This window comes from Leopardus geoffroyi, chromosome C1, assembly GCF_018350155.1.
Source record: "Leopardus geoffroyi isolate Oge1 chromosome C1, O.geoffroyi_Oge1_pat1.0, whole genome shotgun sequence".
NCBI classification, from domain to species: Eukaryota; Metazoa; Chordata; class Mammalia; order Carnivora; family Felidae; genus Leopardus; species Leopardus geoffroyi.
The window spans coordinates 42,668,180-42,694,203 of NC_059328.1; the positions used below are offsets into that span (position 1 = coordinate 42,668,180).

General features: G+C 37.5%; 1 protein-coding gene and 1 non-coding gene across 2 annotated transcripts in view; one reads left to right on the forward strand and one right to left on the reverse strand.

Moving 5' to 3' along the window:
* The window catches only part of ZYG11A (zyg-11 family member A, cell cycle regulator), a 77,199-nt gene that overhangs the window by 18,770 nt on the left and 32,405 nt on the right, over positions 1-26,024 (forward strand). The window contains exon 3 of the mRNA XM_045477421.1: positions 11,733-12,484. Coding sequence (XP_045333377.1) covers positions 11,733-12,484 — 752 coding nt within the window. The remainder of the gene's footprint in view (positions 1-11,732; positions 12,485-26,024) is intronic.
* On the reverse strand, positions 13,077-13,178 carry LOC123600158. Its single transcript, XR_006713533.1, has one exon. It is a non-coding gene; the product is annotated as a U6 spliceosomal RNA (small nuclear RNA).

Sequence of the window (26,024 nt, forward strand, 5' to 3'; positions counted from 1 at the left end):
TGTACAAAACTAGAAGATGTAAATAAACCTCAGTATATTCAACCTAAACAATTAACAACTCATGGCCAATCTTGCATCATCCACACACCTACCCACCTTTGTCCTGCCCCCAGATATTTTGAAGTAAATCCCAGGTATTATGTTATTTCAACTGTAAATGTAGGTGGGGAGTGGGGCTTGTAAAATGTATATACATAACCGTAATTTTAATTTAACACTTAAAATTTTTTTTTTTTTTTTAATTTTTTTTTTTTTTTTTCAACGTTTATTTATTTTGGGACAGAGAGAGACAGAGCATGAACGGGGGAGGGGCAGAGAGAGAGGGAGACACAGAATTGTAAACAGGCTCCAGGCTCTGAGCCATCAGCCCAGAGCCTGACGCGGGGCTCGAACTCATGAACTGTGAGATCGTGACCTGGCTGAAGTCGGACGCTTAACCGACTGCGCCACCCAGGCGCCCCATTAACACTTAAAATTTTAATATTCATTTTTTAATATCAGATAGTGAGCGTTCATTTTGACTGATTGTCTTACAACTTTTAAAAACCTTTGTTTGAATTAGTATCTAGGTGAGGTCCATATATTGTGATCGGTTGATAGGGTTTTTAGCCCTCTTTTGATCTACAGGCTATCTCGTATTATTTTGCAATATGTATGTTATATGTGTATATATCTCTATCTTTGTGTGTGTGTGTGTGTGTGTGTGTGTGTGTGTGAGACTTTATTTTTTAGAGCAGTTTTAGATTTACAAGCAGATTGAGGGTACACACATGCATAGCCTCCCCTATTGTCAACGTCACTCATTAGAATAGTACTTTTTTTTTTAACCAAGGATGACGCTACCTTTGACACCTCATAGTCACCCAGAGTCCATGTTTTAGTTTAGGGTTCGCTCTTGGTGTTGTGTATCCTATGGGTTTGGACAAAAGTATAAAGACATACCCATCATTATATCATAAAGAATATTTTCACTGTCCTAAAAATCCTCTGTCCTCTGCCTGTTCATACCTTCCTCCCATGCCTGGCAATCACTGATGTTTATATTGTCCCCATAGTTCTGCATATTTGGAATCCTGTGGTATGTAGCCTTTTCATATTGGCTTCTTTCACTCAGTAATATGCATTTCACTCCATGTTTTTTATAGCTTGATAGCTCATGTCTTTTTAGTGCTGAATAATAGTCCATTGTCTGGATGTGCCACTGTTTATTCATTTACCTACCCAAGGATGTCTTGCTTCCAAGTTTTGGCAATTATTGAATAAAGCTGCTGTAGACATCTCTGTGCAGGTTTTGTGTGGACATAAGTTTTCATCTCCTTTGGGTAAGTAACAAGGAATGTAATTGCTAGGTCATATGGTAAGAATATGTTTAGTTTTGTAAGACACTGACAAACTGTCTTCCAGAATGGCTTTTGTACCATTTTGCATCCCACCAGCAGTGTATGAGAGTTTCTGTTGCTTCACATCCTGCCCAACTTTTGGTGTTATCAGTGTTCTGGATTTTGGCCATTCTAATAAGTGTGTAGTGCTGTCTCACTGTTGTCTTAATTTGCATTTCCCTGATGACGTGTGATGTGGAGCATCTTTTCCATATGCTTATTTGCCATCTGTATATCATCTTTGGTGAGGTCTTTTCAGGTCTTTGGCCCACTTTTTAATTGGAATGTTTTCTTATTGTTTTTGTTTTCTTATTGTTAGGTGTTCTTTTTTTTTAATGTTTATTTTTGAGAGAGAGAGAGCACACACTAATGTGAGTTGGGGAGGGGCAGAGAGGGAGACAGAGGCTTCGCACTGACTCCCATGCGGCGCTTGAACTCACAAACCATGAGATCATGACCTGAGCCAAAGTTGGATGTTCAAATGACTGAGCCAGCCAGGCGCCGCATGAGTTCTTTATATGTTTTTGGATAAGTCATTTATCTGATATGCCTTTTGCAATTATTTTCTCCCAGTCTGGCTTGTCTTTTAATTATTTGGATATTCTCTTTCACAGAACATAGGATTTTAATTTTATTTGAATTAAGTTAAATCAAATTTTGTTTTATTATACTTCTAAATGTTTATTTTTGGGTGAAAGAGAGTGAGTGAGGATGGGGCAGAGAGAGGGGGCCAGAGGATCTGAAGCAGGCATTGCACTGAAAGCAGTGAGTCCGATGTGGGGCTCAAACTCATGAACTGTGACATTATGACCTGAGCCGAAGTTGGACTCTCAATTGACTGAGCCCCACAATTTTAATTTTAATGAATCCAGCTTATCAATAATTTTTTTTCATAGATTGTGTCTTTGGTGTTGTATCTAAAAAGGCATTACTATACCCATTATACCCATAGATTTTCTTCTGTTACATTCTAGGAGTTTTATAGTATTGTGTTTTACAGTTAGGTGTGTGATCTGTTTTTGAGTTGCTTTTTATTTTAACGTTTGTTTATTTTTTGATTCCGTGAGCAGGAGAGCGGGGCAGGGGGACAGAGAATCCCAAGCAGACTCCAAACTGGCAGTACAGAGCCCAACTCGGGGCTTGAATACACAGACCCTAAGATCATGACCCGAGTTGAAATCAAGAATCAGATGCTCAACTGACTGAGCCATCCAGGCACCCCTGTTCTGAGTTAATTTTTGTGAAACGTATTAGTTAGGTCTGTGTCTAGATTCATGTTTTTTTGTTTCTGTTTTTTCATGTGGATGTCCATTTGTTCCAACATCATTTGTTGAAGAAACTATATATTTGCCATTGAATTGTCTTGGTTCTTTGAGTCAAAGATCAGTTGACTGTATTTATTGGGTCTGTTTCTGGGCTCTCTCTTCTGTTCCGTTAATATCTTTATTCTTTTACCAGTACCACACTGTCTTGATTACTGTAGCTTTATAGTGAGTCTTGAAGTTACGTAGGGTCAGCTCTCCAACTTTGTTCTTTTCTTTCAATATTATGTTGGCTATTCTAGGTCTTTTGCCTTTCCATATAAACTTTATTTATTAAAATTTTTTTTTAATGTTTATTTTATTTTTGAGAGAGACAGAGCATGAGCAGGGGAGGGGCAGAGAGAGAGAGGGAGACACAGAATCCGAAGCAGGCTCTAGGCTCTGAGCTGTCAGCACAGAGCCTGACGTGGGGCTCGAACCCACTAACCATGAGATCATGACCTGAGCTGAAGTCAGATGCTTAACCAACTGAGCCACCCAGGCACCCTCCATATAAACTTAAAAAAAAATTATTTTTAATGTTTATTTATTTTTGAGACAGAGATGAACGGGGGATGGTCAGAGAGCAAGGGAGACACAGAATCTGAAGCAGGCTCCAGGCTCTGAGCTGTCAGTACAGAGCCTGACATGGGTCTCGAACTCATGGACCGTGAGATCACGACCTGAACTGAAGCTCAACTGACTGAGCCACCCAGGCGAATATAAACTTTAGAATCAGTTTATTGACATTCACAAAATAACCTGCTAGGATTTTTATTAAGATTTCATTGTATCTGTATATCAACCTGGGGAAAACTGATAACTTGAAAAAAATTTTTTTTTTGTTTGGATATTTATTTATGTTGGGGGAGAGTGCAAGTGGGCAGGGGCAGAGAGGGGAACAGAGGATCTGAAGCAGGCTCTGTGCTGACAGGCTTCAACAGCAAGTCCAGTATGGGCTTGAACTCACGAACTGAGAGTTCGACCTGAGCCAAAGCCGGATGCTCTGCCCACTGAGCCACCCAGGTACCCCTAAAATTTTTTTTTAATTCCAGTGTAGTTAACATACAGTGTTATATTAGTTTCAAGTGTGCAATATAGTGATTTAGCAGTTCTATACGTCACCCAATGTTCATCACAAGTGCACTTCTTAGCCCCATTACCCATTTCACCCATACCCCTACCTCTCTCCAGTCTGGTAACAGGAGTGTTTGTTCTCCACAGTTAAGAGTTGTTTCTTAGCTTATTTTTCTCTCTCTCGCCCTCTCTTTTTTTCTCTTTGCTCATCTGTTTCTTAAATTCCACATATAAGTGAAATCATATGGTATTTGTCTTTCTCTGACTGACTTATTTCACTGAGCATTATAGTCTCTAGCTGCATCCATGTTGTTGCCAATGGTAAGATTTCTTTCTTTTTTATGGCTGAATAATGCAAAAAACTGATATTTTATAACATTGAATCTTCCTGTTCATGAACATAGAATATCTCTCCCATTTACTTAGTTCTTTGATTTTATTTATCAGTTTTCTAGTTTTCCTCATATAGATCTTGTACAAACTTTTTTAGATTTATACTTAAGTATTTCATTGTTTTGGGGTGTTGATGTAAATGGTATTCTATTTAATGTCAAATTCCCTTTTTCATTGTTGGTATATAAGAAAGCTAGTCACTTTTTGTATAGTAACCTTGTATTGTGCAATCTTGCTGTAATATTAGTTCCAGGCGTTGTTTTTTTGTTTTGTTTTATTTTTTTGTGATTCTTTCTGATTTTCCACATAAATAATATGTCACCCGTGAACAAAGAGCTTTATGTCTTCCTTCCTAATCTCTTTTTTCTCTGTCTTGTCTTATTGCATTAGCAAGGACTTCCAGTACATTGTTTAAAAGGAGTGGTGAGAGGGGACATCCTTGTGTTGTACCTTATCTTAGTGAGAAAGTTTTGAATTTCTCACCATTAAGTATGTTAGTTGTAGATTTTTTGTAAATAGTTTTCAAGTTGAGGAAATTCATCTCTATTTGTAGTTTACTTAGAGTTGTTATTAGGAATGAATGTTGGATTTGTCAAATGCTTTTTTTTTTCATTTATTGATATGTGATTTTCCTTTTTGCATGTGATGGGTTACATTAATTGTTGTTTGAATGTTGAGCCAGCCTTCTATACCTGGGATAAATCCATTTGGTTGCGGTACAGATTTCTTCTTATATGTTTTTGGATTCGGTTTGCTAGTGTTTTGTTGAGGATTTGGTTTACTGATATTTTGTTGAGAATTTTGCATCTGTGTTCATAAGAGAGATTTATCAGTAGTTTTCTTTTGTAATATCTGTGTGGTTTTGCTGTTAGGGTAATGCTTGCCTCAAAGAATTAGTTAGGAAGTATGTCCGTATGTCCTCTGCTTCTATTTTTTTTTTTTAAGTTTATTTATTTATTAGGAGAGAGAGAGAGAATGATGTGGGGCTCAATCCTATGACACTGGGGTCAAGACCAGAGCTGAAATCAAGAGTCAGATGCTCAGTCCGACTGAGCCACTGAGCCACCCATGTGTCCCTTCTCTTTCATTTCTGATACTAGTAATTTGTCTCCTCTTTTTTTTTACTTAACCTGGACTTTTTAAATAACCAGCTTTTGGTTTTGTTGATTTTTCTCTATTGATTTATATTGATTTCATATTTTCAATTTCATTGATTTCTATTCTAATTCTTACTATTTCTTTTCCTCTGTTTAATTTGGATTTAATTTGTTCTCCTTTTTTTTTTTTTTTTAATGTTTATTTATTTTGTGGGAAAGAGAACGTGCACACACGTGAGCAGGGGAGGGGCAGAGAAGGAGGGAGAGAGAATCCCAAGCAGGCTGCACACTGTGAACGCAGACCCTGATGTGGGGCTTGAACCCACAAACCGAGATTTGAGCTGAAATCAAGAGTGGATGCTCCACTGACTCAGCCACGTAGGCATCCCTAATTTGTTCTTTTTCTAGTTTCCTAAGGTGGAAATTTAAATGATTGATTTTATTTTATTCTTAAAAATTATTTATTTATTAATATTTTATTTTTAAGTAATCTCTACACCCAATAGGTGTGCTTTATCTCACAACCCTGAGACTAAGAGTCTCATGCTCCTCGGAGTGAGCCAGCCAGATGCCCCAAGATGATTGATTTTAGATCTTTCTTTTCTCTTATATGTATTCAGAGCTGTCATTTTTCCTCTAAGCACTGCTTTCACTTTATCCCACTAATTTTGATAAATTGTGTTTTCATATTGTTCCAAATTTAAAATTTCTCTTATTACACTGTAATTAACTAATTGTAATTTAAATAAAAACTTGGGAAAAGAATAAAATAGAAAAAAAACCCCAAAAAACAATTTAAAATTTCTCTTGAGATTTCTTCCTGGATCCATATATATTTTTTTAATGTTTGTTTATTCTTGAGAGAGAGTGCAAGTGGGAGAAAGGAAGAGAGAGAGAGGAAGACACAGAATCCAAAGCAGGTTCCAGGCTCTGAGCTGTCAGCACAGAGCCCAACACAGGGCTCAAACCCATGAGCTGTGAGACATGACCTGAGCCTAAGTCAGACACTTAACCGACTGAGCCACCCAGGTGCCCCTCCATATATTTGTTTAGAAGTGGATTGTTTAATCTCTGTTTGTTTAGAGATTTTACAGTTATTTTTATATATTTATTTTACTTTTTAAAATGTTTATTTACTTATTTTGAGAGAGAGAGAGCGCATGCATGCTTGTGAGCAGGGGAGGGGCAGAGAGAGGAAGAGAAAGAATCCCAAGCAGGCTCCCCACCGTCAGTGTGGGAGCTAGATGCAGGGCTCCATCTTAGGAATCATGAGATCACCACCTGAGCTGAAATCAAGAGTCAGATGCCTAACTGACTGAGCCACCCCAGCGCCCCCAGTTATTTAATTTTTTTAAAGAAATTGTGGTAGTTTTTCTGTAGTGTTTTCCCACAGTCTGGATTTTTCCATTGTTTGACAGTGCTGTGATTTTGACTATTCCTCTGATCCCTGTAATCCCTATAAATTGAAAGTTAGAGGTAGGGGCTTGATCATATTCAGGTTTGATGGTTTTGGTTGTACCTTGTACTTCCTTAAGGGGGTTAATTAAGTCTGGTTGTCCGGATGGTTTTGTGATTTTGGTGGTCATAGATGGTCATTGCCTAGATCCATTAAATCATCAGAGAATTCTTGTACCTTTGACTTTTAGTATTAATTACTCTTGACCTTTCTGACTTGAGAGTATTTCATTTTTCTGTTTTTTTCTTGTATCCTTGGTTACTCTGCCATAATTTCCTTGTATGCTCCTGTTTTTCTATATATCCCTTAAGTGTTTTATATTCCTTAAGGTTCCATCTTGGGTACCCATCTCACTTTATACACTCTTTGGGTCTGTGGGTAATCTTTTTAAATTTTTGTTGTTGTTGTTTAGCTACCATTTATTCTCCGATTCCCCAGAGTTCCCAGCACAATACTTTTATTTTAAGCTCTAGAACCGCATATCCAGGATGCCTCATGGATATACTGCATTTCTTCTCTGGGCTGCTCAGTCATCATATTTTTCGGGTTTTCTTCCTTCCTCAGTGGCTGTGCTGCTGATCTGATTCCTTATCTAGCTCCCCTTGAAAGACAGTACAAATTAAAGTTTTAAGATATCTGGCTCTGATGCCAGACTGTCTAGGTTTGTACAGTCATGACTATTAGATGTTTCCTTGGGCCAGCTACTTAACTTTAGTATGCCTCAACTCATCTGCAAAATGTGGCTAACAATAATCCCTACCTCATTGGGTTTTATGAGGATTTGGAGAGTTAATATATCTAAAATGTTTAGAACATTCAACAGCTGTTAGTTGCTATTATGACTGTTATTCCTCATTCTACTGACCTTAAATGTAAATGTTTTCGGTACTTTGTCTTGCTCCTTCTTTTACATTCCCATGTTATCCATTCCCACAGTTTTAAATACTGTCTTTGTGCCAGTTAATTTCAAGTGTTTATACTTCAGTCTTGTAGGTTTAAAATCTATAGAATCTAGAATGCCAACTGATATTTTGGGGAATTCTGAAGGTGTAACAACTACTCAGATCTGTTTGGTTGTGGTGTAGAATTCTTTTTATACATTGTTGGATTCAGTTTACTAATATTTTGTTGAGGATTATATTATACCATAATTCTTCTATAATTTCTTTCAGAGAATAGAAACAGAGGACATAGTTCCTAACTCATTCTTTGAGGTCAGCATTACCCTAACAGCAAAACCACACAGATGTTATAAAACAAAACTACTGACAAATCTCTGTCATGAACACAGATGCAAAAATCCTCAACTATTCAGATCTGTGTTGAGGTGGGCTGTGAACGCTGGACCTTATACCTCCCAACTCAGTTTTGGAAATGGGTCTGCATGGGGAAGTGGTGTGACCTTGGGTGGGACAACTGTTTGTCCCATTGGACTACAGCCAGTGTAGTCCCCATAGATGAGGGCTGTTAGCTGTTGGCACTCCCAACAGATCTAGTAGTAAGTCCTTTGTTCCTAAAAAGGATCTAGGTGTCCTATTGCAGCATCTACTACACTGCCATTTTCCCCATCTCCAAAATGACCATCTACCTATTTGTTTAGTGACATTTTTCATTTCTTCTTCTCTCCTTGGTAATATTGAAACATTTTCTACTTTCAAATATATATCTCATTCTTTTCCTCTTACCTCCTATCATAGATACCTTTTCTTTCCTCTCCTCTGACCTCATATGCACTCTCTTCACTTCTGCTTTTGCCCCTTGACAAGCTCTGCCACACAGCAAACAGTCCTCTTAAAGTTTAATCAGATCTGGACATTACCTCTGTCACTCTTGAAAGGCTTCTCCTTGTACTTAGGATAAAAAGTCAGTTTCTTGCCCTGGTCTGCACGATTGACTCTTCTTGCCTCTGTCTCTAACCTGTCAGATGCTGGTATCCCCTCATCAACTATGCTTCAGCCATACTGGTTTGCTCTTATTTCACAGAAAAAGCCAACCTGTTTCCCACATCAGGACTTCAGCTTTTCCTTCCATCTAGAATGACAACTACTACCTTCATCTTTCATGTCCTTCAGGTCTCAGCTTAAACATCACCTCCTCAGCCTCCTCAGAGAGACAGAGGATTCTTGTTTTCCTTTTTCATTTCCTTACCCCTCTATCATGTTCTTGTTTGTTTCCTTTAGAACTCTCACTACATTTATTTTATTTTATTTTATTTTATTTTATTTTATTTTGTAATTTATTTTTTATTTTGAGGGAGAGAGAACGCATGCGTGAGCAGGAGAGGGGCAGAGAGAAGGAGAGAGAGAATCCCTAGCAGGCTCTGCTGTCAGCAGGGTGCCCAAAATGGGACTCAGTCTCACGAAGTGTAAGATCACGACCTGAGCTGAGATCAAGAGTCAGATGCTTAACCCACTGAGCCGCCCAGGTGCCCCTTACTACATTTCAAAAATTTTTTAATTTAAATTTGAGTTATTTAACATACAGTGTAATATTACTTTCAGGTATACAATCTAGTGATTCAACACTTAACCTACAACACCCAGTGCTCATAACAAGTGTATTTCTTAATCCCCAGCATCTATGTTAACCCATCCTCCCACCCACCTCCCATCTGGTAACCATCAGTCTGTTCTCTATAGTTAAAGAGTCTGTTTCTTGGTTTGGCTCTCTCTTTCCCTTTTTCACTTTGTTTTGTTTTGTAAGTTCCACATAGGAGTGAAATCATATGGTATTTGTCTTTCTCTGACTGACTTATTTCCCTTAGCATAATACCCTCTTGCTCCATCCATGTTGTTGCACATGGGAAGATTTCATTATTTTTTACGGCTGAGTAGTATTTCATTGTGTGTTATATATACACATACCACATCTTTTTTTTTCCCCCTATATCTTTATCTAGTCATCAATCGATAAGACACTTAGGCTGTTTCCATAATTTTGCTATTAATATGTAATGATACTTTAAACATAGGGGTGTATGTATCCCTTTGAATTATTATTTTTGTATTCTTTGGATAAATACCAAATAGTCTGATTATTGGATTGTAGCATAGTCCTGTTTTTAATTCACTCAATACATTTTTAAAAAATGTTTATTTTTTGAGAGAGAAAGAGCAAGCGAGCAGGGAGGGCAGAGACAGAGGGGGGACAAAGGATCCCAAGCGGGCTCCATGCTGATAGCAGTAAGCCTGATGTGGGGCTCCAACTCACAGCCTGAGCTGTGATCAGCCTGAGATCACAGCCTGAACCCAACTTAGAAGCTCAACCAACTCAGCCACCCAGGCACCCCTCACTTACTACATTTTTAATGTTAGATATTTTCTGCTTGTCTGGTATTCTCCCTCTAGAGTGTGAGTAAACTCCATGATGGTATGAAGCCATGTCTGTCTCATTCACTGTGAAGTATAGCACTTTGCATACAGTGAACATTCAGTATTTGTTGAATAAATGTATGAATCAGTGTACTAAATTCTTCCTCAAAATCTGTAGTATAGGGACTTTCTTCCTCCTGTCTTGGTAGCACAGCCCAGCTCAAACTGAAAAGGTGGGAATCAGCTTATATACCTTTTTCTCTCAGTTCTTTCCCCCATTCTGTTCAGCCACCATGTTCTGTCAGCCCTGTTTTAAACTTTTATCTTGCATTATGAGAAGCATCAATAATCTCTTGCCCCATCTTCCATCAGACACCATCCTAATTCCTTTACAGTCACATAATTGGTCTTTCTAAAAATATAATTATGACTATTTTTTTTATTAAATTTTTTAATGTTTTTATTTAATTTTAAGAGATAGGACATGAGTGGGGGAGGGGCAGCGAGAGAGAAAGAGAGAGAGAGGGAGAGAGAGGGAGAGAAAGGGAGATACAGAATCTGAAGCAGGCTCCAGGCTCTGAGCTGTCAGCATAGAACCTGATACGGGACTCGAACCCATGAACTGTGAGATCATGACCTGAACTGAAGTAGGACACTTAACCAACTGAGCCACCCAGGTGCCCCAATGACCATTCATTTTTCTGCTTCAAAATTGAATTGTTCCTTATTGTGCATAGGATAAAAAAAAAGTCTGGGTTTCATAACTTTGTCTACAGGGTGCATCTGCTTTTTACCTTCCTTTCTACTTTTCTTTCTAGCCATCCTTCCCTTTTACACCACCATATTCTAGTAATGCTAATCTGCTTGGGGTCTTTCCAAGTAATCTGCTGTTCTTTGCCTCCTTGTCTTTGATAAGTTCTTCCATTCTCTCTGCCCCCACCCCCAAACTAATATTTAGTCTTCAGAACTTTTCCCAAAGTTAATCTCATCTGTACTAATTTAACACATGGTGCAATTTACTACTGCATGTAATACACTATTATAATCATTTGTTTACCTGATGTGCCTTCCTAGACTGAATTCCTTGTGGTCACAGGTATCTAATTACCTTGTGTGACCATTGCTTAACATAGAATGTCACACACAGAAGATGCTTGGTAAATCTCTTCTAAATAAAATCTAGTACAACCCATTCATTTTATAGATGAGCTAAATGAGGCCTAGAGTGGTAAGTGACTTGTTAAAGGCTATCTATTAATTTAGTTAAACTAATCATTGGTAGTGTTATTTGTATATTGTACATATGTACTTATTTATTTTATTTTATTTTTTATTTTTATTTTTATTTTTATTTTTATTTTTATTTTTATTTTTATTTTATTTTTTGTGAGCACGGTTGCTGTGGATAAAACTGTGGGCTCTGGAGTCCAACTGGTTTTGATTCCTGATTCCGCCACATATTTTGACTTTGAGTAAGTCACTTAACATCTTTAAGCTCTAGTATCTTATAAGATAGTAATTAATAGTATTACAGTATTATTATAAAGAATAAATGAGGTGATCTCAGTAACGGGGTTAGAACAATTCTTGCCACAGAATGAGCAGTAAATATAGTCATTATTATTATTGGCATCTGTCATTGTTCATTGACCACAATGCTTCCTGGAAAAGGCATGAGATTTAGTTGTTATTACAAGCTGGTTCTGGTTTTCTTATAGGCAAGCTGACTGATAGAACAGCGAGCATTTTCCAAGGCAACCAAATGAAACTGAAGCTGGTCAATATTCAAAAAGCCAAAATCTCGACAGCTGCATTCACAAAAGCCTTCTGTCATCACAAAGTCATTGAACTGGATGCTACTGCAGTGCACGCTGACCTCCCAATTCCAGACATCATAAGTGGACTCTGCAGCAATAGCTGGATCCAGCAAAACCTTCGGTGTCTCCTGTTGGACTCAACGAGCATCCCTCAGGATTCAAGATTACTGTTCTTTGGTCAGCTCACCGGTCTTCGCGTTTTAAGTGTTTTCAATGTTTGTTTTCATAGTGAAGACCTGGCTAACGTTTCTCAGTTACCAAAACTGGAAAGCTTGGATATCTCCAATACTATGGTCACTAACATCTCTGCACTCCTCGCCTGTAAAGATCGACTCAAATCTCTCACAATGCACTATCTAAAGTGTCTGACCATGACCAAACCACAGATTCTTGCAGTTATTGGAGAACTTAAATGTCTGCTTCACCTTGATATTTCTGATCACAGGCAACTCAAATCAGATCTGGCTTTTCATTTGCTGCAGCAAAAGGATATTCTGCCTAATGTTGTGTCACTGGATATATCAGGGGGCAGTTGTATCACAGATGGAGCGGTAGAACTGTTTATACGGCAGCGGCCTGCGATGCAATTTGTGGGACTGTTGGCTACGGATGCTGGTTATTCTGACTTCTTTACTGCAAAGCAAGGCTTGAGGGTTTGTTTTTTTATCTGAAATAAGTTTGTTTTCATTTGTTTAGAACGTTATTAGGCTTTTGTTGTAAAACAGAATCTGTGCTAGGTATTAGGGTTACAAAGACAGATAAAAAATCCTTATGGAGCGAGCGTAACAAAAATGATTGTGTAGCTACCATGTGGTAGGTTGTGGAATTACAACCTAAAGCAAGATATGGTCCTGGCGTGCAGGTCTTTAGTTTGATACGATAAGTAAAGCCATTTATACATTCCCGCCTATATGCCAGATGCCACTTTGTGCATGTTGTTTTCCTCCTTAATCCTCCCATTTTATAGATGAAGAAGTGGAAGCTCAGGTTAAACTTCTTATCCATAATCCTAAACTACCTATTAAACGGTAGAGCTAGGGCTTTTATCCAAGTCTTTGTGACTCTAAAACTTGCTCTGTTCACCTCTGTTGACAGCTAAATATAATTAGTAAGGCAGTGATCAATGTTTTTGCTGAAGGTTTGAGAGAAAACAGTTTTGAAAAGGGTCTTAAGAAAAAAAGTTTGGAACATTGCCAGAGTAAGTTTATAGCCAATCATGATGCTGGTTTTTTTGTTTTTTGTTTTTTAAATATGGAACACTTTATGAATTTGCCTGTTATCCTTGCACAGGAGCCATGCTAATCTTTTCTGTATAGTTTTAGTTTTAGCTTATTGCTGAAGCAAGCACTCATGGTGCTGTTTTTAAAGCAACACACATTGGGGTGCCTGGGTTCAGCTCAGGTCATGATCTCACAGCTCGTGGGTTCGAGCCCTGCATTGGACTCTGTGCTGACAGCTTGGAGCCTGCAGCCTGCTTTGGATTCTGTGTATCCCTCTCTCTCTGCCCCTCCTTTGCTCACACTCTTTCTCTGTCTCTCTCTGTCTCTCTCTGTCTCTCTCTGTCTCTCTCTCTCTCAAAAATAAACGTTAGAGGCACCTGGGTGGCTCAGTCGGTTGAGCATCTGACTTCAGCTCAGGTCATGATCTCATGGCTTGTGACTTTGAGCCCCACGTTGGGCTCTGTGCTGACAGCTTGGAGCCTGGAGCCTGCTTCAGATTCTATCTCTGTCTCAGCCCCTCCCCTCCTCATGCACTGTCTCTCTCTCTGTCTCAAATATAAATAAACATTAAAAAAATTTAAAATAAACATTAAAAATTTAAAAACCCACAAATTTAAATATTTTTGTTTCAGAATATTTCATTTATTTATTTATATTTTGAGAGAGAGTGCAGGAGGGGCAGAGAGAGAATCCTAAGCAGGCTCCCACAATGCCAGCATGGAGCCCCTTGTGGGGCCCAACCCCATGAACCGTGATATCATGACCTGAGCTGAAATCAGAAGTCTGACGCTGAACCGACTGAACCACCCAGGTGCCCCTAAAGTATTTCTTTTTTAAAACAGTGGTTTTCTACCTCGGTTGTACTTTGTAATCACTTGGGAAGCTTTAAAATGTACTGATGCCTGTGTCCTATCTCCCAGAGATTCTGATTTAATTGGTCTGGGACTTGGTGTGGGCATCAAAATTTTGAAAGCTCCCAGGTATTTCTAATGTGCGGCCAAGGTTCAGAACCATTGTTTTGAAATGCTTTTTAATTATACCATACGTAATTCTTTCTAGGCTGAGAGAGTGAAATGATTTGCAGTCATTACTTGTTTTCATCTATCTATCTATCTATCTATCTGTCTGTCTGTCTATCTATTAATGTAGGCCCTACACCCACCATGGGATTGAATTCACAACTGGAGACTAAGAGACACATGCTCCACTGACTGAGCCAGCCAAGGCACCCCAGTTTTTTTTCACATTTTTATTCTTTTTTTCCTCAAACGAAAGGCCTCTTACATTTATTACTGAACCAGCCTACTGGTGCAGAAGCACAGTGACAGAAAAATCATTTCACCTATAAAACATGTCTGTTGTTCTGGTAGAAGTGATGTTTACAGAATGATAGGATATGAGCACATTACCTTCATGCAACATAAATACGTGTGCCGTCTCATGTGCAATCCATTGCAGACCCAGCGTGGTTCTTCTCCAATGCCTCCTCTTGGAGCTATACCTTCTTTTTTTTTTTTTTGTACCTGATTTTTATTACCAGTTTTCTTGCGAGTCGACTAGGGAATGGAACACATTGCTTTTGTTTCTTGGCCAGGAATTATTTGGTCCTGAAAGTCTTATGAGAAGACATGGTGGGAGATAGCCGCATACCCCACGATGACAGAGAAAAGGAGAGAGCTGTTTTCATATTTTTATTCTTTTGATTTGAAAATAGCAATTGTATTTTGAAGTCTTTTTAATTTTCTGGCATGTCTAATGAAGGTGTAAGCCATCAGTTAATTAATTAGGCTAGAATTAGAGATAATAGTGAGAACTTTCAGATTAGATATGTAGAGAATTGTTTACTGGGAATGTATACTTAGGCCTGTTTCAGATTAATAGCATTTAGTGTCACAATGATCAAAAGACCACAGCTATCGGGAAAAATTTTTTTTTAGTACACACTCTTGGTATATGCAATAATATGGGACAAATGCTGGAATATTCTGCAGAGGGATTATGCATGTAGTTAAGATACTGTCAAAGTGGGTACCCCAAAAGAAAATGGGAAGCTGTGTTTCAGTAAACTTATCTGGTATACATGTAAGTTTAGTTTATTTTGAAAACTTTAAAGTATGCATTCTATATGGTGTTAGATATTGTTGGGATGGAGAGGAGAAACCACAGTCTTCCCAGTACTAAGAAACTCTAAAGATCTTAAGCCAGCCTTCTGTGGAGTGTAAGGTATGGCAAATTTAAAATTTAAATGGTTCAGAAAAACTTATTTAATGGAAATATATATGTTTTAGATCAGATGCAAAGTATACTAAGCATCTTTGTTATTTAGGTTGATCAAAAATTTGCTTGCATTAACATGAATAAAATCAAATGTAAGCAAAGACCTTTAAACACAACAAATACGTTATTTATTGTACCCCAAATTAGAATGGGCAGCATGTACTTAATTCTTTTAAAATGGGCACAAAGTGGGGGCGCTTGGCTGGCTCAGCCTGTATAGCGTGCAACTCTTGATCTCCGGGTCATGAGTTCAAGCCCCATGTTGAGCATGGAGCTTATTTTAAAATATAAAAATAAAAAATAAAATAGGCAGAAAGGGCACCCAGTATTAGTATTAAAAGCCACACACATCTTCATTTGGTAGGAAATCCTTGTGAACCCCCTGGTGGGGTGTGGCAGGGATCCCTTCTGAAGATTGTTTTTTTTTTTCCAACGTTTATTTATTTTTGGGACAGAGAGAGACAGAGCATGAATGGGGGTGGGGCAGAGAGAGAGGGAGACGCAGAATCGGAAACAGGCTCCAGGCTCTGAGCCATCAGCCCAGAGCCCGACACGGGGCTCGAACTCACGGACCACGAGATCGTGACCTGGCTGAAGTCGGACGCTTAACCGACTGCGCCACCCAGGCACCCCTGAAGATTGTTTTATAATGGCATCTTCAGGAAGCCAAGAAGAGAGGGTGAGGCAACAGTTATCTGGTCTTCTGCTTGGTCATGTGGTTAATCCTTTGTTTCTTTTTCAGCTCTTAGATCTGGATGGCCATAAAACTTTTTAAAAAATTTTAGAATATATCCATTGTTTTACATTTTTAATGTGGAAGAGTGCCTTAGTCCTTCCTGTCCTTTGTGACATTGATATTTTTGAAGAATACAGACTAGCTTTGTTTTGTAGGCTTTTTGGAAGAATATTCCATTTTGGGTTTGTCGAATGTTTCCTTATGATTAGGTTCTTCATCTTTGGCCAGAATTCCTTGGGAGGCATGTTGTATCAGTCTCAAGAATACAATCCTGAAGCACACAGTGTGCCTCATTAGTCCTGTTACTTTTCATCATACATTCAAAGTATTGTCCAGATATTATATAAAATATCCAGTATAGATAAAATACTATTTATATAATATTGTATTGTTTCTATACTATATGGATAGTATTTTTTTCACTTGCAACTAATAAGTAATGTGTACTTGAAGACTATGCAAATATCCTCGTCCTCATCAAACTTTCTAATCTGGATTTAGCATCCATTGATGATTCTTACCTGAACCAGTCTTGACTGGAATGGTTGCAAAGTGATGATTTTCAAATCTAGCCCTCCTACCATAAGGAAGAGCCCTGCCTTCTGCATCTGTCTGTCTAACCGTCTAACCCAACCTCAATGTGAACTCACTGATTCTTATTGTTTTCAGTGGTTTACAATTTAGTACTGTCCTTAATTATTTTGATGCCCAGTTTGTTACAGATTGGCCAATGGATGCTCCTTCATACTGGCTCCTGTGTTATTTTTTTACATGTCTCCATTATTATAATTGTTGTTACTATTATTATTTTTTAAGATTTTTATTTTATTTTTTAAAATGTTATTTATTTTGAAAGAGAATGTGAGCAGAGGAGGAGCACGGGGGGAGGGGGACAGAGGATCTGAAGCAGGCTCTGTGCAGACAGCAGTGAATCAGATGCAGGGCTCAGACTCACAATCTGCGAGATCATGACTTTAGCCCAAGTTGGACATTCAACCAACTAAGCCACCCAGGTACCTCTTTGTTGTTATTTTGATCACTTCCTCACTTTCTAGCACATGAAGATGTTTTAGGCTTCATATACTTTCCTGTTCCTAGCCCTTCTGGCATTTCTACTAGGAGCCCTGGTTCCTTTTATTAAGCCAGTATCTGAGTACTAGGTTTGTTCATAGTTGTTGGGGTATCTTTGTTGTTGTTGTTGTTGTTTAATGTGTATTTTGAGAGAGAGAGAATGAGAGGACGGGAGGGGCAGAGAGAGAGGGAGAGAGAGAGAGAAAGAATACCAAGCAGGCTCTATGCTGCCAGTGCAGAACTCAATGTGGGACTTGAACTCAAGAACTGTGAGATCATGACCTGAGCTGAAATCAAGAGTCAGACATTAACCAACTGAGCCACCCAGGCACCCCTGCATATTTTTGTTTTTAAGTCCCTTTTGGGAAACAGGGCTAAGGAGATATATGAAATAAGTTTCAGAGTAATACTTCCAAATGTCCATCCTCACACCATTCTCCTTTGCCTTTCTGCGTTCTTTACTTGCATCTCCTCTTTTCCACAGTGAGAACCTTGGTTCTCAAAACATTGGCACATTTGCTTCATCCTACAGTACACGTAAAAGAGTTTTCAGAATTGGTATACCCATACTATAGTGAAACACAAGCCTGTTAAAAAGAATTGAAAATTTATTTGCAGTTCCTCCCTGCCCCCCCCCCCCCCCCGCCAGACTGAGGGTTTAATCAAGGTACTAAGCAGATGTATTTAGGTTCTCTTATTTCCTCTTCTTACACAATAGGTAGTATATAGTTTGTATTTATTACTTAACAATATGTCTTGAAAATCACCCCATGTCAGTTCATATTTCCATTCCTTTTTTCTTCTTCTTTTTTAAAAAATAATCTTTACCCCCAATATGGGGCTCAAACTCAGGACCCTGAGATCAAGAGGCACATGCTCTACTGACTGAGCCAGTCAAACACCCCTATATTTCCATTCTTTTAAGTTTTTTGGATGACAAAACATACATAACATAAAATTTACCATCTTAACCATATTTAAGTGTACAGTTCAATGGTATTAAACACCTTCATAAAGTTGTGCAACCATTACCACCATCCATTTCCATAGCTCTTTTCATCTTGAAAAACTGAAGCTATGTACCCATTAAACACTAACTCCTCATTCCCCCCTCTCTCCAGACCCTGGTAACTCCGATTCTACTTTCTGTTTCTGTGATTTTGCCTAAGTACATAAGTGGAATCATACAGTATTTTTGTGATTGGCTTATTTCATTAGCATAAATGTCCTCAAGGTTCATTTGTTGTAACATATTGCAGAATTACTTTCTTTTTTAAGGTTGAATTAAGTGTGTTATGTATATACCACATTTTGCTTATCCATTTATTGTCGATGGACCCTTGGGTTGGTTCCATGTTACTTCCAGCTATTATGAATAATGCTGCTGTCAATAAGGCTATTCATATATCTTTTTGAGACCCTGCTTTCAGTTCTTTTGATACAGACCCAGAGGTAGAATTGCTGGATCATATGGTAAGTCTGTTTTTAATTTGTTGAGGAACTGTCACACTGTTTTCATAGCAGCTGTACAATTTTATATTCCCACAAACAATGCGTAAACATTCCAGTTTCTCCACATCTTGTCAACACTTACTATTTTCTGTTTTTGAACAGTAATGATCCTAGTGGGTATGAGGTTGTATCTCTTTGAAGTTTTGATTTGCATTTCCCTACTGATGAGTGATTATTAAGCATGTTTCATGAGCTTATTGGCCATTTGTTTGTCTTTGGAGAAAGGTCTGCTCAAGTCCTTTGCCCATTTTTGAGTGGGTTTACTTGTTTTTCATTATTGAGTATAGAAGTTCTCAATATATTGTGAATCTTAATCCCTTACCAGAGATATGATTTGGTGATATTTTCTTTCTGTGAGTTGCCTTTTTACTGTTGATATTATCTTCTGATGCACAAAACTTTAAAAAATTTTAGGTCTTATATATTATATATATATTTTTTCTTTTGTTGACTGTCTTTGGTATCCTATGCAATAAGTCATTGCCAAATCCATTGTCATGAAGTTTTTGCCCTGTGTATCCTTTTAAGAGTTTTATAGTTTTAGGTCTTACATTTAGGTCTTTGATCCATTTTAATTTTTTTATATATAAAGTAAGAGCCTCCATCTTTAGTCTTTTGCATATGCATATCCAGTTTACTCAGCACAATTTCTTGAAAAGATTGTGCTTTCCTTGTTGAACGATCATGGCATCCTTGTAAAAGTCATTTGACCATATATACTAAGGATTATGTGGGGGCTTTCTATTCTATTCCATTGGTATATATGTCTGTTTTTATGCCTTTAATATCTTTTAGTAGTGTTTTGTAGTTTTCACCATATAAATCACCTCCTAGGTTAATTCCTAAGTACTTTATTATATTATTGTAAATGGAATTATTTTCATAATTTCCTTTGCAGATTGTTCATTGTTATTATATAGAAATGTGGCTGATTTTTGCTTGTTGACTTTGTGTCCTGCGATTCTTTTTAGTTTCCTTTATTAGTGCTGATAGCTTTTTTTGTGTGTGTGGAATCTTTAAGGGGTTTCTGCATATAAGTTTATATTACCTGCAAACAAAGATAATTTTACTTTTTCCTTTGCAATTTGGATGTCATTTGTTTCATTTTCTTGCCTGATTACTCTAGCTAGGACTTCCAGTACTATGTTCAGTAGAAGTCATGAAAGTAGGTATCCTTGTCTGTTCTTGATCTTAGAATAAATGCTTCCAGTCTTCCACCATTGAATATGATGTTCACTGCAGGTTTTTTATACATGGCTTTTATTAAGTTGAGGTAATTTCCTTTGAATTCCAGTTTATTGAGTGTTTTTGCCATGAAAGGGTGTTGTCAAGTGTTTTTTCTATGTTAATTGAAATAATTATGTTTTTTCCCTTCATTCTGTTAATGTGTGTTATACTAATCAATTTCCATATGTTAAGCCATCCTTGCATTCCAGGAATAAATCTCACTTGGCCATGGTATATAATCCATTTCATACGCTGCTGTATGTAGTTTGCTTATATTTTGTTGAATTTTGAATCACTGTTCTTTAAGTGTATTTATCTTTAGTTTTCTTGTATCTTTTTCTGGTTTTGGTATCAGGGTAATGCTAGCCTCATAGAATGACTTAGGAAGGTTTTTTCTTCAATTTTTAACCTTTGAGAAGGATAGGTATCACTTCTTAAATGTTTGGTAGAATTTATTAACAAAGCCATCAGATCTAGGACTTCTGTTTGTGAGGAGATCTTTAATTACTGATCCTATGTCCTTACTAAGTTACAGGTCTCTTAAAATTTCCATTTCTTCAGGATTTAGTCTTGTTAAGTGTTGTGTTTCTTGAAACTTGCCTATTTCATCTAAGTTACTCAATTTGTTGGGGCATAACTGTTCATAGTATTCTTAAAATTTTTTTAAATTTCTTTGTGATTAGTAGGAATGTTCCCACATTCATTTCAGATTTTAGTATTTTGAGTTGTCTTTTTTTCTTAATCCATCTGGGAGCTAGTGGTTTGTTAATTTCATTTGTTCAAAGAACCAACTTTTGGTTTTACTAAGTTACTCTATTTGTCTATTCTGTATTTCATTTATTTCTGCTATAATCATTATTATTTCCTTCATTCTGCTAGCTTTGGGTTTAATTTGTTCTTTGTCTTGTTCCTTAAGTTGTAAAGATAAGTTGTTGACTTGATTTTTTCTTGTTTTTATTGTTATTCTCTCTTTTTAAGTTTATTTATTTTGAAAGAGAGGGAAAAGTAAAGAAGAGAGAAAGAGAGAGAGAGTAGGTACAAGCAGAGGAGAGACAGAGAATTCCAAGCAGGCTCTGTACAATGTAAGACTTGATCTCACGAACTGCAAGGTCATGGCCTGAGCTGAAATCAAGAGTCAGACACTTAACTAAGTCACCCAGGTGCCTCTTCTTGTTTTCTTCTCTTTTTTCTTTTTTTTTAAGTTTATATATTTATTTTGAGAGAGAAACAAAGTGAGCAGGGCAAGGGCAGAGAGAGAGGAGTCAAAGGATCTGAAGCGGGCTCTGTGCCGACAGCAGAGAGACCAGTGCAGGGCTCAAACTCATGAATTGTGTGATCATGACCTGAGCTGTAGTCTGACGCTTAACCGACTGAGCCATCCAGGCACCCCATCTTGTTTTCTTAATGTAAACATTTATAGCTATAAATTTCCCTCTTAGCACTGCTTTCCCTGGGTCCTACCAGGTTTAGTATTCTGTGTTTTTATTTTTACTTGCCTTTAAATATTTTCTAATTTCCCTGTGATTTCTGATTTGATCCATTGGTTATTTAAGAGTGTGTTATCTAATTTCCATAAATTTGTAAATTTTCCAGTTTTACTTCTATTATTTCTAACTTCATCTTGTTGTCAGAAAAGACACTTTGTATGATATCTGTTTTTAAAAATCTGTAGAGACCTAATTTCTGCTCTGACACATGGTCTATCCTGGAAAAGTCCCACGTGCACCTTAAAGGCTGTGGATGCTGGTATCGTTGGGTAGAGTGTTTTGCATATGTCTGTTAGATCTAATTGGTTTATTGTGTTAAGTCCTTTGTTTCCTTACTTCTGTCTGGTTCTATCCATTATGGAGTGGGTTATTGAAGTCTCCATTATTGTAGAAATGTCTGTTTCTCCCTTTAATTCTGTCAGTTTTTGTGTCATGTTTTTGGTTTGTTTTGTTTTTAGAGAGAGAGAGAGAGAGAGAGAGAGAGAGAATGAGAGAGAATGAGCTGGCAAAGGGGAGGGGCAGAGGGAGAAGTAGAAAGAGAATCTTAAGCAGGTTCCATGCTCAGAGCAGAGCCTGATGCAGGGCTCTATCTCACCACCGTGAGCTCATGACCTAAGCTGAAATCAAGAGTTGGATGCTGAACTGACTGAGCCATCCAGGTGCCCCTATGTGTCATATGTTTTAATAGTCTGTCATTAGATACATCAGTGTGTATACTTATTATATCTTCTTGCTGTACTGCACCTTTTATTGATATATAATGTCTTGCTTTGTCTCTTGTAACCTCTTCTGATTTTAAAGTCTATTTTGTCTGACAGTAGTATAGTCACCCCTGCTGTCTTTTGGTTATATTTGCATGGAATGTTTTTTTCCATCCTTTCATTTTCCATCTAGCTATGTCTTTGGATCTGAAGTGAGTCTCTTGTAGATAGTGTATAGTTGGATCATATGTTTAATTCATTCTTCCAATCTTTGTCTTTTGATTGTAGCATTTAATCCATCTACATTTAAAGTAATTAGTGATAAGGAGGGACTTATGTCATTTTGCTCTTTGGTTTCTATATGTTTTGCAGCTTTTTTTGTTCCTCATCTCCTGCATTACTGTTTTCCTTTTGTTCAGCTGATTTTTTTATAATGAAATGTTTAAACTCCTTTTCTCATTTCCTTTTGTGTATTTTCTGTAACAGTTTTCTTTGTGGTTATCGTGGAGATTACATTTAATATCCTAAAGTCACAATACTCCAATTTGAGTATCAGCTTCACTTCAGTGACCTAAAACACTGCTCATTTACATCTCCATTCTCACCCCTTTTAATCAATGATATCCCCAAATTATATCATTATGCATTTTTTGCCCCAGAGTATAAAAATTGATAATTCAAGTTATAATAACACTAGCTTTTAGAGTAATAATTTTTTTTTTTTTTTTTAGCAAATGCATTCATTTCTTAAATCATGTAGAAAACAAAAAGTTACAAACCAGTTTTTGGGTTTTTTTTTTTTTTTTTTTTTTTTTGAGTAATCTCTACATCCAACATGGGGCTTGAACTCATGACCCTGAGATCAAGAGTCACATACTGTACCAACTTAGCCAGCCAGGTGCTCCTACAAACCAGTGTTATATCACTGTGATATATATATCACTAGTTTTTTGTTTTTGTTTTGTTTTTGTTTTAGTGTTTATTTATTTTTGAGACAGAGACAGAACACGAGTGGGGGAGGGACAGAGAAGGAGGGAGACACAGAATCAAAAACAGGCTCCAGATTCTGAGCTGTCAGCACAGAGCCTTATGTGGGGCTCGAACTCATGAACCAGAGAGATCGTGACCTGAGACGATGTTGGACGCTTAACTGACTGAGCCACCCAGGTGCCCCAATATATCACTAGTTTTTTAAATGGACCATGTATATACCTCTGTTGAGATCTTTATTACCTCAGATGGCTTATTACTGTCTAGTGTTACTTTATTTTACTCTGCAGGACTCCTTTGAGCATTTCTTACAGGACAGGTTTAGTGATAATGAATTTCTTCAACTTTTTTTATCTGGGAATGTCTTGATTTCTCCCTTACATTTGAAGGACAGTTTTGCTGGATATAGGATTCTTGGTTAACAGGGTTTTTTTTCTTTTAACAATTCAAACATATCTGTTTTCCCACTGTCTTCTGCCCTTTAAAGTTTCTGATGAGAAATCTGCAGATAATCTCATCAGGGATCCCTTATGTATGATGCTTTGCTTCTCTTGCTGCTTCCAAGATTTTCTTTGTCTTTAGCCTTCAAAAATTTGATTATAATGTGTCTTGGTGTGAGTATTTTTGAGTTCATCTTACTTTAGATTTCCTAGGATATTTATATTAATGTCTTTAATCAAATTTGGGAATTTTTCAGTCATATTTTCTTCAGATATTCTCTCAGCCCCTCTCTTTGTCTTCTTCTGGGATGCCCACAATGTGTAGTTTGGTCTGCTCCTTGGTATTTCATAGGTTCCTGAGGGTCTCTTCACATTTTTTTTTCATCTTTTTGCTTTTTGTTCCTCTGACTACTCATTTCTGTTGTCCTGCTTTCGAATTGGTTGATTCTTCTGTCTGGTGAAATCTGCCTTTGAATCCCTCTAGTGAAGTTTTCGTTTCAGTTATTGTACTTTTCAGCTCAAGAATTTCTTTTCTTTTTCTTTTTCCTTTTTTTTAAAAAAATTTTTAAATATTTGCTTATTTTTGAGAGAGAGAGAGACAGAGTGTGAGCAGGTTAGGGACAGAGAGAGAGGGAAACACAGAATCCAAAGCAGTCTCCAAGCTCTGATCTGTCAGCAGAGAGCCTGACGCGGGGCTTGAACCCACGAACCGTAAGATCATGACCTGAACTGATGTTGGATGCTTAACTGACTGAGCCACCCATGTACCCCTTCTTTTTCTTTTTTATGATTTCTGTCTGTATTGATTTTTTTCTCTTTTGCTCATGCATCATTTCCTTGACTTTATGTATATCTTCTTTAGTTCTTTGAACATCTGCAAGACAGTTGTCTAGAAGTCTTTCCTAGTAGATTTGCCATCTGGTTTTTTTTTATAGGGACAGTTTCTGTTGATTCCTTTTTCTTTCAAATGAGCCATACTTCCTTAATTGTTTGTATGCCTTGTGATTTTTTTTCTTGTTAAAAACTGGACATTTGAAACTTATGATAGCTCTAGAAATTAGATTGTCTCCTTTCCCTAGGGTTGGCTGTTTTGTTACTGTGTTTGTTTTTGTTTTGTTTTGACCTGTGCCAGATATCAACCTGAAGTATAAACTTAAAGGTCTTCTTAGGTCTTCTCTGAATCTTTCTTGGGTCTGTGCAGTCACTTTGGAATTTTCTCTGTATATGCATTTATTTTGAATGTTTTAGTCTTTAATGTCTGGCTTCCCAAATTAGAAAAAGAGTAAAAGGAAGACAAGGGGGATATAAAGGACACTGGCCCTTTAACTTCCCTGGAAGTCAGTTTGGTTGGAGGGAGAGGTGCAGCAATAGTGGCTTCTCACCTGCGTCCTGTACCCTGTTCTCAGAAGCAGCATTCTGTGATCAGAACACATATCCCTGACAATTGGGAGTCATGATCCTTTTTCCTTTCTTGGCTCCCACAAGCCAAGTGCATGCTGCCCTGGATGTATTTCTGGGGGCTGATGGGTGGGGGTGGACAGCTGTTACTGTGCTAAGAGCTGAAATAGATGGAAATGAATCACAATTTCCTGTCTAAGGCTTCTCTGGGAAATTGCAAGCCTTTGATAAACTCCTGGGTTCTGACATAGTTATATCAGACAGATAATTTCCCAATGTACTTGTTGGCTATGTGGGGACACAGATCTATGATTAAATATGTTAAATGTTCACCATCTGTCCTTTTGCTAGAGTTCCCTCCGTCATCTCTTGGTTACTGTATGAAACGTACTCTCTAGCAGATTTTCCAGGAAGGAGATTTGTGTCCTATTCTCTGAGTTCTTATTATTCAGTATTTTATATTTTTATAACCTTGATATTTGAAGTATAGCTTGGCTGGATACAAACTCCTTTTTTACCCTTTTCTTTCCTGGTTTCTTGAAAATTCTCCACTGTTGACTTGCTTTGTATGTTGCTTTTTAAGTTCCATGACAATCTAATTCTCTGTGTTATTTATTTGATCTTTTTATGTGGAAGCCCTGCAGATTGTTTTTTTCTTTATCTTTAAATTTAATCTTTGTACTCTGATATGTCTCAGACGATCTCAGTTAGTTGTCCCTGGTACTGGGTGGATCCTTTCAATGTATTGATTTAGGTCTTTTTAAAAATTATTTCTGGAAAGTTTTTCTAGATAATAGTTTTAAATATTAGTTTTCCCCTAAGGACCTTCAAATATATACATCTTGGATCTTCTTTGTCTTTTTTCCATAACAACACTCAATCTTAGACCATTTGTACTTTTTTCTTTCTTTTTGTTTTAAGTTTATTTATTTTGAGAGAGAGAGAGAGAGACAGAGCACATGAGCAGAGGGTGGACGAGGGGCAGAAGAGAGGGAGAGAAAGACTCCCAAGTAGGCTCTGTACCATCAGCAGAGTACAATGTGGTGCTTGAACCCATGCACTGTGAGAGCATGACTTGAGCCGAAGTCAAGAGCTGGACCCTTAACCAACTAAGCCACCCAGGAGCCCCTGTAC